The sequence below is a fragment of the Diceros bicornis genome, chromosome 26 (assembly GCF_020826845.1).
Source record: "Diceros bicornis minor isolate mBicDic1 chromosome 26, mDicBic1.mat.cur, whole genome shotgun sequence".
Classification (NCBI taxonomy): Eukaryota; Metazoa; Chordata; class Mammalia; order Perissodactyla; family Rhinocerotidae; genus Diceros; species Diceros bicornis.
This window is the reverse complement of record NC_080765.1, coordinates 28,153,426-28,168,590: the sequence shown is the minus strand read 5'-3', so window position 1 is coordinate 28,168,590 and position 15,165 is coordinate 28,153,426. Positions and strand designations below refer to the sequence as shown.

The 15,165-nt window shown below is 46.5% G+C and overlaps 1 protein-coding gene across 4 annotated transcripts in view; it reads left to right on the top strand.

Annotated features, from left to right (window-relative positions):
• Positions 1 to 15,165, top strand: part of UBFD1 (ubiquitin family domain containing 1) — a 33,095-nt gene that overhangs the window by 2,648 nt on the left and 15,282 nt on the right. Inside the window, exons 4-7 of one of the 4 annotated variants that reach the window (XM_058569861.1) lie at positions 1,756 to 1,821; positions 1,982 to 2,087; positions 6,043 to 6,125; positions 8,472 to 12,370. In XM_058569861.1, coding sequence (XP_058425844.1) covers positions 1,756 to 1,821; positions 1,982 to 2,087; positions 6,043 to 6,125; positions 8,472 to 8,582 — 366 coding nt within the window. In that variant the 3' untranslated portion in view covers positions 8,583 to 12,370. Of the gene's footprint in view, positions 1 to 1,755; positions 1,822 to 1,981; positions 2,088 to 6,042; positions 6,126 to 6,182; positions 7,267 to 7,488; positions 8,442 to 8,471; positions 12,371 to 15,165 lie in introns of those variants that run through there. The other 3 variants (XM_058569859.1, XM_058569858.1, XM_058569860.1) reach the window with 3 other exon arrangements.

The following is a 15,165-nucleotide window of genomic DNA, read 5'->3' as shown; positions in this document are numbered from 1 at the left end:
GACCATAGGCACCGAGGCATATGGCCAACAGTGTGAGAAGGACACAAGTGTGTATTACAGGTCCATTATCCCTTATGTGTGCTTCAAAACCCAAAAAGAGTTTGAAAACCAAAAGTGTTTTTATAAATTTGGCAGCAAAAACTGACCAGATTTAGTGTGAACATTCACGTTTTGCTGTAGATATATTAACATGTTTGGTGACAAGGTGCTGCCCCAGACCCCACGGAGGATATTATGTATTTTAAAATTATATTAGATTTATAAAATCCCTAAAACTTTTGGAGTTTATAAAAGTCCAAAACATCTGTCCATAGGGTCTCAAACAAGGGGTTATAACACTGTATTAACATCTAAAAGGTGTTTATTTGGACACTTTCACCCCCAAATATGGGGTCATACTGTCTTGTAACCACTTGAGTTCATCCCCACTTTCCTGTCTTCCTCTGCCACATGTATGAAATCATTAAATATGAGCCTGTCAGACGTGAGTGAGCATTCCCACTGGTCACACCCTTGGAGCATAACATGCCTCTTAAATACAGGTTTTGAGTTACTAATGATAGCTTCACAGGCTTAGAACTCTTCTCACAGTGGAGGGAAAATTCTTCAAAAGGTACTTGTGAGGTATGAGTGCAGTTAAGCTTCTGATCGGTGATGCTTTGATTCACTGATGCCGGAGATGAGGTATAGCATGGCCCAATGAGAGGGGTCCATTTTCCTGGCTTTTTGTCAGCTTCTTTAGGAATCTGGGGGCTGATATATAGGGTGCCCCTTTGCTGGCAATCCAGCAGTATTGAGTTTATTCCTACCAGAGGGTTTCTGCGATGCTAGTGGGGATTTGAGCTGCCTCATGGCCACCTGGTTCTTAAAGTTGATTACATTTTTACCTTCTACCCACTCACTGCCCCATAGTTCTAGCTTTATCAGACAGTGACTATGCCTGTAAAGCCACAGATGGAGAGGAAATAAGACTCAGGCGTTTGGGCCAGACTGAGTTTAAGGGGGCCGGGAGCCTAGTTAGAACCTTTAATGAGCCGCCTCAAACTCCTGGGCTGAGGGTGGGGTTAAAGACTTGTTAATGTCAGGCTATAGAGTCATCAGCATTTCTCTTTGGAAATGTGGTCCTTCGAGCTTTCTGTGTAGCTGGGGTTGAGGGTGGGGCAGTGGGGAAGACTTGGGCATTAGGCCGAGTCTGCATTTGCTGAAGAAGTGCCCGCTACGCAGTTAGGCTGATCACCAGCTTGTTATAGGCTGCTTTGGGAGTTTAAGTTGACAGAAATGGCTGTCATTTTGTACCTGCCAGGAGAACAGCACCCTTTGTGGCTGTCTTTAGCTTGTTGTTGGATTAATCTTTTCAGTGGTGATTTGGGGTGGCGGGGGAGTGGAGTTTATTTGAATTAGCAATCTGGAAATCCTATTTGCTCTAGAGCTTTGACTTCTAATACAGTAGCCACATGCGGCTGATTAAAATTCAATAAAATTGAGAATTCATTTCCTCAGTCATACTAGCCACATTTAGTATGTGGCTCACAGCTGCTGTTTTGGACAGCACGCATACAGAACATTCCATCATCATGGCAATTTCTGCTGGATAGCACCACCCCGTCCTATCGAAGGACCCATAATCTGTAGACAGTGAAAGCTTTTGAACCAGTACCTTAAGGCTTTCTTCGTCCTCTTTTTCAGAGAAGTAGTAACATGACTAAAATGCAGTCAACTGTTTGATTTAATTTTCTCTCCTAACTTACGTTATAGCAACACAGGAAAGTCTTGGATAAAGGAAAACCCGAAGATGTGATGCCATCTGTTAAGGGTGCCCAGGTAAGCCAGAGTCCTCTGTGAGCGGTCTGAAATCAAGCCAGCCTGCCCTCTAACTTCCTGAGGTTCCTGTGAGCACGTCCTTGCATCCTGTCCCTTCTCCTTTTTCTGTCTTACTTTGTTTCTGGTCCTGCTCTCTCTTACCATGCTCTTGTGCCTCCAGGAGCGCCTGCCAACGGTACCCTTGTCCGGCATGTACAATAAGTCCGGAGGGAAAGTGAGACTCACCTTTAAGCTAGAACAAGACCAGCTGTGGATTGGCACTAAAGGTACGTCACTGCCCTCAGCGTCTTCCCGGCTCCTGCCTCTGGCACCCCACAGCCCCGTCTTGGGTGTGATTCTGCTCTTCACTCGGAAATCTCTCTCCGCTGTGCTTTGCTTACTCCTGGCTTTTGATTTTGATTTTAGATGCTTCCCTTCTGTTTGAACGGTTTTCTCTCATTCTTTCAACCCTCTGATCTCAGGGCCATCAAACATTGCCTCTTCAGTTGCACCCAAAACCAGAGGTCCCAAACGTGTGACCTGAGGGCCAGGTCTGTTCCATAGACAAGGGTTTTGTGGGTTTACCCACAATCTATATAAATCAGGAGATTTCACTTGATCTGATGTTTTTGGCTTCTCTTGAAAAAAATCGAAAGATCTAGCCATTTTGGACCTGCATTCTCACCTGGCAGTGATCAGCTGGAGCCGAGTAGTAGTTCCAGATGGGCCATGCTACAGTGCTCACTGTCCCATTTATCTTATAAGTAGCCAGCTTCATTCATTTATGTCACCTGTCTGGCCCCTCTTGGTCAGAGCTGGCTCCTGTACTGGGTGCAGTTTTCCTAGTACTAGGGACCTGCCCCTCTCTCCCTGTCTGGTTACCTTCTGCCTGCTCCTACCCACCCTTGCCTGTGCATGGAGGGTCAGGCTTGCTGTTTGCTGGGAAGTGTCTCTGACTATCCTCCCTCGCCTTTCCCCCAGATGGTTCAGGGTCTTGTCATTTACACTCCAGAATTATCTGTGTCTCCTTCTTTGCCACTCTGTTGTGCCAGTTAAGACTCCCAGCATCTTTAAACTTGGTCCTTTAAAGCAAGTTAACCTAGTTCCCTGCCCCATCTATGATCTCTTCTGTCCTGCCCATCTTCCGTACTGTTTTTTCCTCGTTGGTTCCGATATTCAAAAACCTTTGGCTCTTTAAGGCCAAGTTCAAACATGCCTAAACATAGTGTCCAGTGTTCTCAATGATGCAGCCCAAGTTTAAACATCTGACCTACCTTCCTGCCCCGCTCACCCTGTTGTCCCCTACGTATTTCAGCTGCATTACTCACTGAACTTCCCAGCATGCCTTGCACAGCTCCATATCTTTGCTCGTGCTGTGCCCTTACCTGGAATGCCTTCATCCCATTCCTTGTTATTAATAACATCTTCCAAGGCCCTGCTTAAGTGTCCTCTCCTAATGACGCCTTCCGTGGTATCTTCCCCACCCTCCAAGTGAATTGCTGCTGCTTCTGTTCATTGAGCACTCCGTTTAGAGCCCCAGAGCACTCATTCCTCTCTGATTTGTCTGAGAGGAATGAGTTAGATTCCTGTTAGATTCCTGGAGGGAACCGAACATGCCTAATTCACCTGTTTCTGGCCAGCACTGTAGGTATTCAGTGTTCGAGGTAAATGCTAAAGAGAAGTATAGGGATCCCATCATCTGAGATTAATTGGTTTCAGAGATAGGCCATTTAGTGTGACTCAATTTAAAATAGGAGCAAAGTTTTATGGAAAATAATTGGGTCAGGGGTGATGGGGGTGAGATTTTTATCATCTAAAATATGAAAATAAGTCTCTTATTTTCAACCCTTTCCTGGTTCTTAAAATGAACAAAGACTGAAATGCCGAAAATGCTTGAGTTTTCTAACAATTTTATGATAACTTGCTATCTTTTTCATTTCACATTCAACTCTAACTGCATGGTTAAAGCAAGTTTTGGAAAATATTTAAGGGCTTCCTCAGTTTTTCCAAGAGCCTTTGAACCCTTGAATAGATCATTCTCTTCTACAGAGCCTGTCGCATCATCAATTTTCTGTAATTGTGAGCTGCCCTGCCTCTGTCGGATCCTCACTTATTCGTGACTTGGCAGATGATCTTGCTTGGTTCTCCATCATTGCGTTAACTTGCTGAACGCCAGCCTCTTCCTAGACTCCTTTCACTTAGGTGGCCTGATTGAAGGCAGTGGCTAGGGCTCATCCAGGAGGACGCTGAGGGCCGAGAGGGTAGGTGCATGCAGAGGGGTCTGGATGAGGACTAAGTCTGTAAGTGCTCGTTGGTTCCTCAGGGAATATTTTTGTGTTATGAAGTTGTGTAGGAAACACGTCATAACTGCAGGGTCTAATGAGAACCTCCTGTCCCTGTGTTTTGAGGTTTTCTTTCAGCTTGTAGGAGCAGCCGCCTTCCTGCTTTGGCGTGAAGGCAGAGCTTGAGAAGAATCTTGATGTGTTGGGGCTTCAGAGCTATTGAAAGCCTCCCTATTCACCAGCCTTATTAACAAGCATGGCCGTGAACTTCTCATGTCTTCACGGGTTGGCCAAGGCTGAGATTTTCGTTCCTACCCAGACCGCTGTACCCGTGTGCCTCAGGCACTCTTTTCACTGACCCAGGAGTCCTGTCACCTGAGTGTCATAAGAACTTGCCTAGGAGGACAACTTGTTCTGGGAGTTGGCTACTAGCCACTGGCTTCATCTTTCTGCTGGCAAGAAGCTGCTGTGGAATGACCATCCCAGCAGCTAGTTGGCCTCCTTGTCGATGGGGTGCTCTCCTGAGGGACACTTCAGGCTCCTACTTGCAGCTTGAATGCTCTGTGGAAGCCTCTGTAGGGGCAGTGCTGACACCCTCAGGCCCAACAGAGCAAGAAGAACAGGCTGCAGGCAGGAGACGCGAACAGGCGAACACGTGAAGCTGCGACGGGAGTGCAGGTGCCCTGTTTGTAGGGGAGTCGAGGCTCTAATCTAGCTGATTGCTGTCACTCAGCAAGGTGAGCCCAGGATTGTTAAAGCTTCTGCATTTTCAAGAGAAGCCAGAGATCCATATTTTTGTGTGAGATCGCTGGACATTTCAAGATGGCTGGTGTTTTAAAAAGTTTCCATCTTAAAGACAGCTGCTGGTCAGGTCCTGCCTGTGGGTCACTGTGTTAGAGCCACTGAAAGTCAAAACCTGAATGAACATCCTCAGGTCCATTCTCCCCACCCCTATTTTCCAGAGACTGAGGCCCACAATACGGAAATAAAATATCTCAAATCACCAACTAGAGTAGAACCCAGGTCTCTAAGTTCTTGGTCTATTTTGTTAACTTACCTATTTTCAGATTCTACCTTTTCCAGATTTTTCTTTCTGCAAAGGCTGTAATGAGTTTTTTCCAACTTGGTTTAACTCTTTGCTGAGAACTTCTCCCCATCCCTGAGGTGTCTGCTGCTCCTGGATGGTGGTTTCCTGTTGCGCAGGCGCTCCACACCTCTCCTGCCGTCATCCCCCATCCCGCTGTGCTTGGCTCACTTCCAGCAGTATCATCTCCCTCCCTCGCTGCCTCCTCTTTCTTACCCGCCATCCTTAAACTTGCTGCAAAATGTCTTCTGACCCCAAGTCATAAGTGGTCTCTCGAGTGTTAATCGTAAGAGGTTATAAATGTTTCAAGAGAAATTTTGTGTGTGTGTGTGTGTGTATGGAGGGGTGGGGGACCAGGGGAGGTCATGAATGAGGATGGGAGGGCAAGTGAGCAGCATCCTGGGATAGAAACTGGTCGTAAAGCCCAAAGCATTGCCCCTTCCTCTGAAGGCTTTATGAAGGTTTGCTCTCATAGGGGCCTTGCTCTTGCCTTTTTGTGCTTGGTCTTCTTGGCTCCCACGTGCCGAAGCCCTTAGCCAGTGCTGGGCTTGGGCAATAAGAGTGCAAAGGAATTTCTGGGTATTTATTAATCATCAGACTAAAAAATAACACCAGGAAAGATAAATCTCTCCTTTCAGGGGCCTTTAATATACCACTGCCAAGTCCTGTTCCCCATTTGCTCCTGAGAAGTTCCCAGCTCCCAAGCAGGGCTCTAGGGGAACTGAATAGAAGATCCTATCCCATCATCCCTAGAGGGCATGGGTGACTTGTGTTTACAGTTGATCCCAAAGCCACCAGCCCTGATGAGAGACTGCTTAGTCACAGGAGTAGAACAGGAGGGCCTTTGAATAATCACTGTAATCCCTTTCAACTTAGAGCGGACTGAGAAATTGCCCATGGGCTCCATTAAAAATGTGGTCAGTGAACCTATCGAAGGACATGAGGACTACCACATGATGGTAAGTAGCCGGAGTGGTGTAGCCTCTCACTAGACTCCTGCTTCTGCTCTCTGGCAGGGAATGGATTTTTATCTGAGGAGAAAACTCGGTATTCAGAAGACGCACGGTTTTTAAGATCCTCATGTTTTCTTCATCTACTTAGAAGTTAATTCATGACCTATTCCTAGCTCTGTTTATTTTGCACCCCGCCTTCCAGTTTAAAGAGGATATGTTTTATCTCTTTTGCCTCCCTCTTATTTGTAATATTTTGTTTTTAGACCAGGAAAATAAATATCAAGAGGAGGAATGGCTTGTGGGTTTTCATTTTAACTTTTGTCTTGCGTATAAAACAAAACCTCCCATGGGCCTTGATGTTTGTGAGGACACAGGCAGTCGCCTTCTGTGATGGGTAGCCATTGAGTGGCCAAGGACCCTGTGGGAAGGACAGGGTCTGCTCTGATGAGGGTGGGCTGCTCTTTCCTGAGACAGACTCTTTGGGGGCATTCCCCACATCTGTGTGGAACAAGGCCAAGAATTCAGTGATCAGTTTAGCTACCTAAACTCCAAAGTTGCTGTGACACGGACCTGACCTGAGCAGTAATAGGGTAAGCGCGGGGCTGCCTGCCGTTCTCTGTCTGTGGAGACGGATGTTGCAGTGTCCGGTGGTGTAGCTGTGTCGGCCCCATCCCAGGGAGAAGGACTATCTAGTGGTTTGACCTGCGGATCGCTGTTCCAGAGTCGACGGCAGAGGTGTTGGAAGATCCCAGGAAAAGTACGATGGCAGTTCTTTCTGGGCAGATAGCAGATCCCCTGGCTCTAGGAAAAGTCAGTCCTGTCCCCTTTCCTGCCCTGCTGGTGTCAGTCAGCTCGGAGGTGCTGAAGCAAGGCATGGTTAGGACTGCAGTCCCTGGGCTACCAAGCTCCTGGGGGGTCCTCCTGGGGGTGATGACGACGCCACTGGGCTGCTTCCAGGCCCTCTGGCAGCCGTGCCACCCCTAGTCTCTCTGTAGTCTTTAAAGGATTACAGATGGATTTGTTTTGCCTCCTCAGGTATTTTTTCTGTTTCGAAAGTTGGCTTTTAATATTCTCAGCTGGGCTGCTTCACTTCCTTTTGACACATTCATTTTTCCAGTTTGGCCCTGTGGGGTTTACAACCCGTTTTCAAGCAGCCTGGTGCGAGAGATTTCAAACAAGTTGAGTGGACATCTTTTAAGGAATTGGTGTGGCCGGGTTAATGCCATAGTATTTAGTTTAGATGCTCCTTTTTCTCTGGAGTCGTTGCTGGCAGAGGGTGGTTCTCAGAGCCCCTTCTCTTTTCTAAACTCCATTAAGCAGCACCTTTCCCTCTGTCCTAATGACGATATTTATTTCCTTCTTTCTGCAGATGCCATTGCACTAGCTCGAGCGTGTATCGTGATTCACGTTAGGAAAGGGTGGTTGTGCTTTTTCATTTTTAGAGAAGTGTTTAAAAATACAGGAAAGAATAGAGAATACTCTAACAAACCCAAATATCCATCACCTAGAAATAACAATTATAAAAATTTTGTAACTTTAAATCCTTTTTTTAAATGAAAGCAATAAAATTTACCAGCAGTGAAACCTCCCCCTTGTCTTCCCCTCCCCCGTTACCATTATCAAGATTTGTCATGTGGATCCTTCCCGTCTCTATGCTTTTATTTCTTAGATATCCATGAACAAGATACAGTATTGTTTTGTGTTTTTTCAGTTTTCGTAAATGGTCTCATGGTATGTATCGTTCTGCAGCTTGCTTTTTTTGGTTCGACATTATGATCTGTCTGTATTAACTATAGATCCAGTTCATACCTGTTAAAAGTGATCCAGTATTCGTGTGAATGGGCCACGTCACCCTTAATTTTGCGTTCTCTTACTGATGGATATGTAGGTTGTTTCCAGGGTTTTATCATTTCTGATCGTGCTGCTTTGAACATTTGTATCTGTTTCTTTGTGCATGTGTGACAGTTTTTCTAGGGCAGTGGTTCTCAAACTGGTCTCTGGATCAGCAGTATCACATCACCTGGGAACTTGTTAGAAGTGCAGATTCTTGGGCCTCACCCCAGACCTCAAATCAGAAACTCTAAGGGGTGGAGCCCACCCATCTGTTCTAACAAGCCCTCCAGATGGTTCCAATGCACCCTTGGGTTTGGGAACCACTGCTGTAGGGTCGGCTATGCTTCTCTCTCCCACCTCCTTTTTTTTTTCTGACAGGAGAATGCTCCCCATGTACACAGTTTTTTCCCCTTCCCTTTTTAATTAGTTCACTTCTGAGCCCTCCCCCATGTTTGTTGTGCTGCCTGCTTGGTCTCCCGACCTCTGAAGTACCGCTTGGTTTTCCTTTTTCCCTTCCAGGCGTTTCAGTTGGGCCCCACGGAAGCCTCTTACTACTGGGTGTACTGGGTTCCAACTCAATATGTGGATGCAATCAAAGACACTGTGCTGGGGAAGTGGCAGTATTTTTGAAAGCACTTTCACCTCTGGCCCAGGAGACTGACCCAAAGTGAAGGACATTGCTGGGAGAGGCCTGCAGCATCCCTGGATTTCAGAGTTCTGGAACTTTGTTCAAAAAAAAAAAACCTATTTCCAGTCTAAGGCGATGTGGTGACTGAAGCCAGAGGTGATGTACTTTCACCATTAGCTTAATTTTAACTTAAAATCACCGGTTCCCTTTCTTGCAGTCAGCTTCATACCATTTTTAAAGTCAATACAATGGAAATCAATAAATCTGAATTCCGAACATGTTGTGTGGAATACTCTTAAGTGTGTTTGAGAGTAGATCTGCCAATTTTGTTTAGAAAGGATTGATCGAAAGCTTTCTGGTTTTTTTTAAGTGATTTCAACTGAAATATTTTCATAAATCTTTGGTTGCAAACATTTGGACTGCATTGTAATGAGTTGGGGTGTTTTTTTTTTTCTTTTTCATATAAAATTGTATGCAAAATGGGGGGGTTAGTAAGCCATATTTTTCTGTCCATTGATTCAGATTGAATTCTTTCCCTTTTTTATTTTCTCACTTCCTAGATTTGAGTTTTTGTTTAAAAACCCAAAGATGTCAGTTCCTCTTTTTGTACCTCATCAATGCTTCCTTTCCTGGCCTCTCTCCCACCATGCTGCTGCTTGTGAACGTGCGGTGGGAGAGGAAGAGCTGTCTGGTCCAGGTCGGGGAGCCCTCACACTCGCTGTGGTGTTTGCTGAGCAGCAGAGTCTCTCACGGTGACTCCTGTCTAAACATCTTGCCCTGTGGGCCTTGATCTCTGGGGAGTTCCACTGCTGGCTTGATGGTGTCTGCAGCTCTCACTGATTGGGCCTTAAGGCCCAGCCTGGCATGGGTGTGCCTGGGCTGTGCTGCTCAAAAGCCGCAGCTCCCAGGCTGACAGAGGCCTCTTTGAGGAGGAGCCAGGTGCAAGACAGTTTATACAGCCATATAGCCACAGACCCAGATCCTTTTTCTTCAGAAGTTTCAAGAAATTCTTAGCAGTCCACTGATGATTTCAATTATGCTTCTCCATGTGGTCCTTCTGCTCATGCATTATGTTCAAGTGTCCTTCATCCCAGGTTCAGAGATGCTGCCTTTCTCGATAAGAAGACGTCTGACCTAGTGGGTTGGTCAATGTATTTAAACATCGCAGATGGGATAAACCGCTTTTGTTATTAGCTCACCCTCTTCTGGTTTTAGCCCTTACGTTCTTTGTACATGTGAACTTCTGTTGTCTCCTTATGACTTGATTGACTCTGAAATGAGGACAACTCTTTTGGTGAATGATATCCTTTGTGCTCTTTGCTGTTTCTCTGCTGCTGTCTCTGCAATTCTCCTCTCACTGGTTGCAGGCTCTCATAGTAAGGTTTGGCGAGAGATTTTCCAAACTTCATGTTTTGGATTCTAGGCTGTTTACCCCTCATTCTGTGAAATGTGTTAGCATGTGTTCGCTTAAGATGACTATTCCTTGTGAGCCAGTTAATGATGATATTCTACGCCCTTCCCTTCTAAGCTGTAGTTCAGGAATCCAGCCCATATAGACAGACTCGTGCTTTTCATGGTGTAGTCAATGCCAAGTTATGCATCTGGGCAGGAAAATCGACTCTTGCTTTTTGGGGGGCATAAGTACGTATGTGAAGTGTAGCACCCAAAAAGCGGCCTCTTTTTCATCCCTTAAAGAAGGAGCAGTAACTGCAGCTTTTCTGTCCTTGTTGGCCTGCAGTTCCTGGAGAAAAAAGTGCTTCTTTGCTACTTGTCGAAGCCTCCCTCTGCAGTTGACAGGTCTACAGAGGAAACGATGGTGTAGCAAGCAGAGCGTCATCTCCATTTGAATACTGCCCTTGTTGGCCAGCGCCCCTGTCCTGGAGATTTGTCCTGACAGTGCCACACACCCCCTTTTGTTCTCTCGAAGCAGGCATCTCTGTCCCCAGACTGGCCTCGCAGTGCTGCTCTCAGAGGCCCTCCCCGCCAGGTCTCCTCATTTGCCTCCGGTGCCATCTGACGTCCCTTCCTCCCAGTGAGAGCGTGTGTTCCGTAGTCTCCCTGCTTCCCAAGGGCCAAACCGCTTCTCACTCAGGCTGGCGTCATTTCAGGACAGGACCAAAGCCTGTGTGAGCCTTTTTATTTTAAGTAAAATGGTGCTTTTTTCCTTACTTCAAGATATTATATATAAATAATAATGTAAATGACATCTTTTCGTACAGAGCTGTTTGGGTATTGCATCACAGAGCTCACTAAATCTACTAGAACAATCTTGAGCTCTGGCTCCTGGCCCTGTCTGCATGGAGACCTTGCTGGAAGCCCTCAGGAGAGCAGAGGGGGACAGCACCAGAAGCCACTGGGAGAAGTATTTGATTTGAGTCTGTGTCTGGGTCACAGCAGTATTTACTGTTTTGTCACTAGGTCCCGTGAACGATCTCTTCCTATTTTTCTTACGGTCTGGAATGTACTGACTAAATCTCTGTTAGCAAACTGAAGTACTCTTCCCCTTAGGTAGCATCACAGTGTTAATTTTTTCCTCAGGATCATTTGTGTACGCTTTCGTCACTGTCGGAGGGGACTGGTTCTTTCCCTGGGGTTGTGACCCTCCCTCACTGTGGCGGAGGGCGTGCAGGCGGATAAAGGAAGAGCTGGTTCTGAGAGGGGCTCCAGTGTGCAGGAAGTAGGCGAGGGGCTGGCCATCTCTTCCGGGTGGGACACCTCTCTGAGCCTCCTGCTGGGCCGCTTTCTCTTCTAGAATTTATGCTGCTGGTCCTCCTGCAGGTCTTAGCGCACAGACATCATGCCTTTCTTTCCCTCCCTGAGGCGGGTTGGCAGAATAATGACAAGGTAATCCCTGCTGCGGCCCAGCCCCTCTCGGCTCTTTCAGTCAGCCTGGTCAGAGAACTCAGACTCGAGAATTGCTGCAACTCTTTGGTATTAAGTATTTTAATTGATGATGGGCCTTTTGTAAGTAGCACTAGCTCTTTTTAAATGAAGTCAGACTGGGCTAAGGATGCACTTTCCTGTAATCTCGTGGATGCAGTAGTGCCAGTGAGGCCTCAGTAGGCTCCTTAGTTGCTGCTTTACCCTGTGAGGGCCGAGGAGACTAACTTTGCCACGTTGCCACATCTCTGAAAAGTTGCCATATTCGGCCAGAAGGGGCTACTTTCCTCATCCTTCAGCCATGTGCCTGGAGGGGCCGTCTGGGCTCTTGCACTTGGCCCGCCCTTTCCTCGTCAGGGACAGACTCGGCGTGCTAACGGCCGTGCAAGGGCAGGCTTTCTTTCCACCCCATCTTCGGAGGGAGACCTCTTTCCCTTGCTTCTTGCCTCTGTTCACGCCTGTTGTCTTGGAAAAGGATGGTCCCTTTGTCTTAGAGGTTTGTGATTAAGGCATCTCCAGTTAGGATTGGCACCTGTTTGCTTCTTAATAGGGCCTGGTGGCCTTCCTGAAGTCACAGGTGGTCAGGAGCCCTCTGATGTGCAGAACATCTGGTCCATTTACCTGCCAGGCTGGGTGGTTCTACTGCTTTCTACATCTCTAAGAACCTCTTTTTTTCTTAAAGAGTTCTGCAGAATTATTTGACGATATACGTAAGTACCATGTTTCCTTGTGGTATACACTCTGTTCTGGTTTTTGTTTTTAAATCAAATGCCTGTTTGAGAGGAGATGAACGTATTTAGTCTATTAGATTTGCGCTGCTGGATTTTTTTTAAAGTGTAACCTTGACTAGCTGTCTTATTGTTTATCCTGTAAGATTAGTCTGTCAATTAAAGTTTGATAATTAATTGCGTCTCTTTTTCCTTCCAATTCTTCATGCGCCTAATCCGTACTGGGGATTGACCAACATTTGGAACTGGGCCCAGAGCCATTTTTTTTGCCAGCTGTGGGCTACCATATTACTGTCTCATTTATTTGGCTTTAAGTATATCCAAATTTGTTCCTGCTGAAAACAGTTGATAAAGGGATTTGATTTTATTTACTCTGTGTTAGTCCCAGTGGCCAGCTTGGCAGTCAGCCACACCCACATCTGTGTCAGCACAGCCCTCCCTTGCCTGCCTGGCCTCCAGGTGTTGGAGGGGAGGCTGCCTCCCTCTCCTTATGCCTCCTGACCAGTGCCTCGTTGCCTTCACCTGGCCATTTAGCCTTTGAAGACAAGTTTGATGAAACACTGGGATGGGGGCCGGCCCCCTGGCGTAGCAGTTAAGTGCACACGCTCTGCTGTTGGCAGCCCAGGTTCGGATACGGGTGCACACCGATGCATCGCTTGTCAGGCCATGCTGTGGCAGCGTCCCACATAAAGTGGAGGAAGATGGGCACGGATGTTAGCTCAGGGCTGATCTTCCTCACAAAAAAAAAAAAAGAAAAGAAACACCGGGATGGGGCTACCGCTCCAGCTGAGCTACAGAGACCTGGGAAGAGGGAGGGAGAAGATCTATTACCAAAAATGGAACAAAAACAGAATCCTTGGCATGGAGAGGAATTCTAGCTTGTCAGAACTGATTTTGACCCAGCACCACTCCCATGGACCCTCTCTCCTTTTCTCCCTACTTTGTAAATGTTCCTGAATGTTCTGGCCTCACTGCCCCTTCCTGGCTCCTTTCCATTTTTCCAGTACCTTATCATTCTGAAGCAGTGCTGTTAGCTTCTTAAGGACCTGACTGTTACATGAGAGAGAGGGATGGATAGGACTGTGCCTCATGCTGTACATTGCCTGATACCCACCTAGGGAATCTTCTGTCTGCACAGTGGGTACTTTTGGATTTTATCCCAATTCTGAACTGCTGTTTCAGGCACCTTAAAACAAATAGGGTGATTGACTATCCTCGGATGGAGAATGAGATAACTCCAGTCTGAATATCTTACCATACCTTTTGGGGAGATGTGGCATTTTCTCAACTGTTGATAACTAACAGAACCCTTTCTGCAACAGGGACACCACAAACCAGACAGTCATTAGGACAACAGGCAGCTTCTCCTACTTCTGCCCAGGAGGTGGTCTGTTGAGCCCATCCACGCTGTGGGAAGTTGGCATGTTTCTCACGCAGGAGCCATCTGCCAGCTCCGCTTGGCTGCTTTCAGCCAGGGTTGACCTCTGGCTTTTCCTAGTTTATCAAGGCTATTTTTGTTCTGAAGCCTTGTTAGCATATCTTACCCTTCTGACAGAACTTCTCCTTACTGTTCATCCCATTTTATAACTCCTAATTTTCAAGTTTCTTGCTTCTATTTTGCTCCTTTCCCCTCATCTACTTTTAATCCCTCACTGTTTTCTCTTTTTTTTGTTTTGGAAATTTTCCAACCTACTGGAAGTTGAAATATGCTGCAGTGACCACTTTATGCTTTTCACCTGGTGCACCAGTTATGAAAATATTGACTTCCTTTGCTTTCTCTAGACACACACTTTATTTTGCTGAAACATGTGACAGACATGCAGGCATCGTGACAGTTCACTGTGGATATCTGAGCACACCTCTCCTGAGAAGGACATGGTTACACCTTAGCACAGCACCATTGTCTCACCTGAGAAAATTAATGCAATTCAGTAATTTCTAATACACAGGCCAAAGTATCTGCTAGAGCTATTTCTTTCTGATCAGTAATCTGTATGTTTCTAAGGCTGTATCCTAGTCTTGTATTTTTTTAATACCCCCTTTTTTTTTTTTGGTGAGGAAGATCAGCCCTGTGCTAACATCTGCCAATCCTCCTCTTTTTTTGCTGAGGAAGACTGGCCCTGGGCTAACATCCGTGCCCATCTTTCTCCACTTTATATGGGACGCCGCCACAGCATGGCCTGACAAGCGGTGCGTCGCTGCGCGCCCGGGATCCAAACTGGCGAACCCCCGGGCCACTGCAGCGGAGTGCGGGCACTTAACCGCTTGCGCCACCTGGCTGGCCCCTTTTTAATACCCTTTTAACTGTTCTGTTGTTGCTAGTCTTGGCTTTTTTCTCTCACTTTAAAGAAAAGTCATTTCCCCCCATATATTTTTTATCTTAATTTTCATTGTGACCCCTAATCTCTCCTCCTTCCCTTCTCTTCACGAGTCTTGTTAATTTGGTGTTCTCGGTTGATCATGGCCGCCCACATCTAAGGCTAAGACTTACGGACTCCAGGGGTCCATGACTTGGTGACAAACCCAATTCACATGACTTAGGCAAAGAGGTTTGGCTCATGTTACTAGAAAATCCAGGGTGTCAGACCTAGGCTCAAGTTGAGTCATCAGGTGACTCTCTTAACTCAGCTGTACTTTGTTCTCTGTTGACTTAGATTCTACCATGCTAGCAACCCCAAGGGAAAGAGAATTGTTTTCTCCCCTAAGAGTTGCAGTAAAAGTACCAGATAGGGCTCTTATTGGCTTGTTACCCCTGCCCTCCGTAAACACACCAACATGATAACCACTGGCATCTAAGACATGTGCTAGCTGACTTGCATTCCTTGTGAGTCTGGGGCTTTCAGGCGAATACTCTAGACTATAGATAACAGCAGCTGTGGCAGACCACCTAGCGGCGTTTTGACCTCTTGCTATGTGCCAGGTATTTACTACTTGGAAAGCACCCACTCTAGGGCTCCAGCCTTGTGTGTGAAGAATG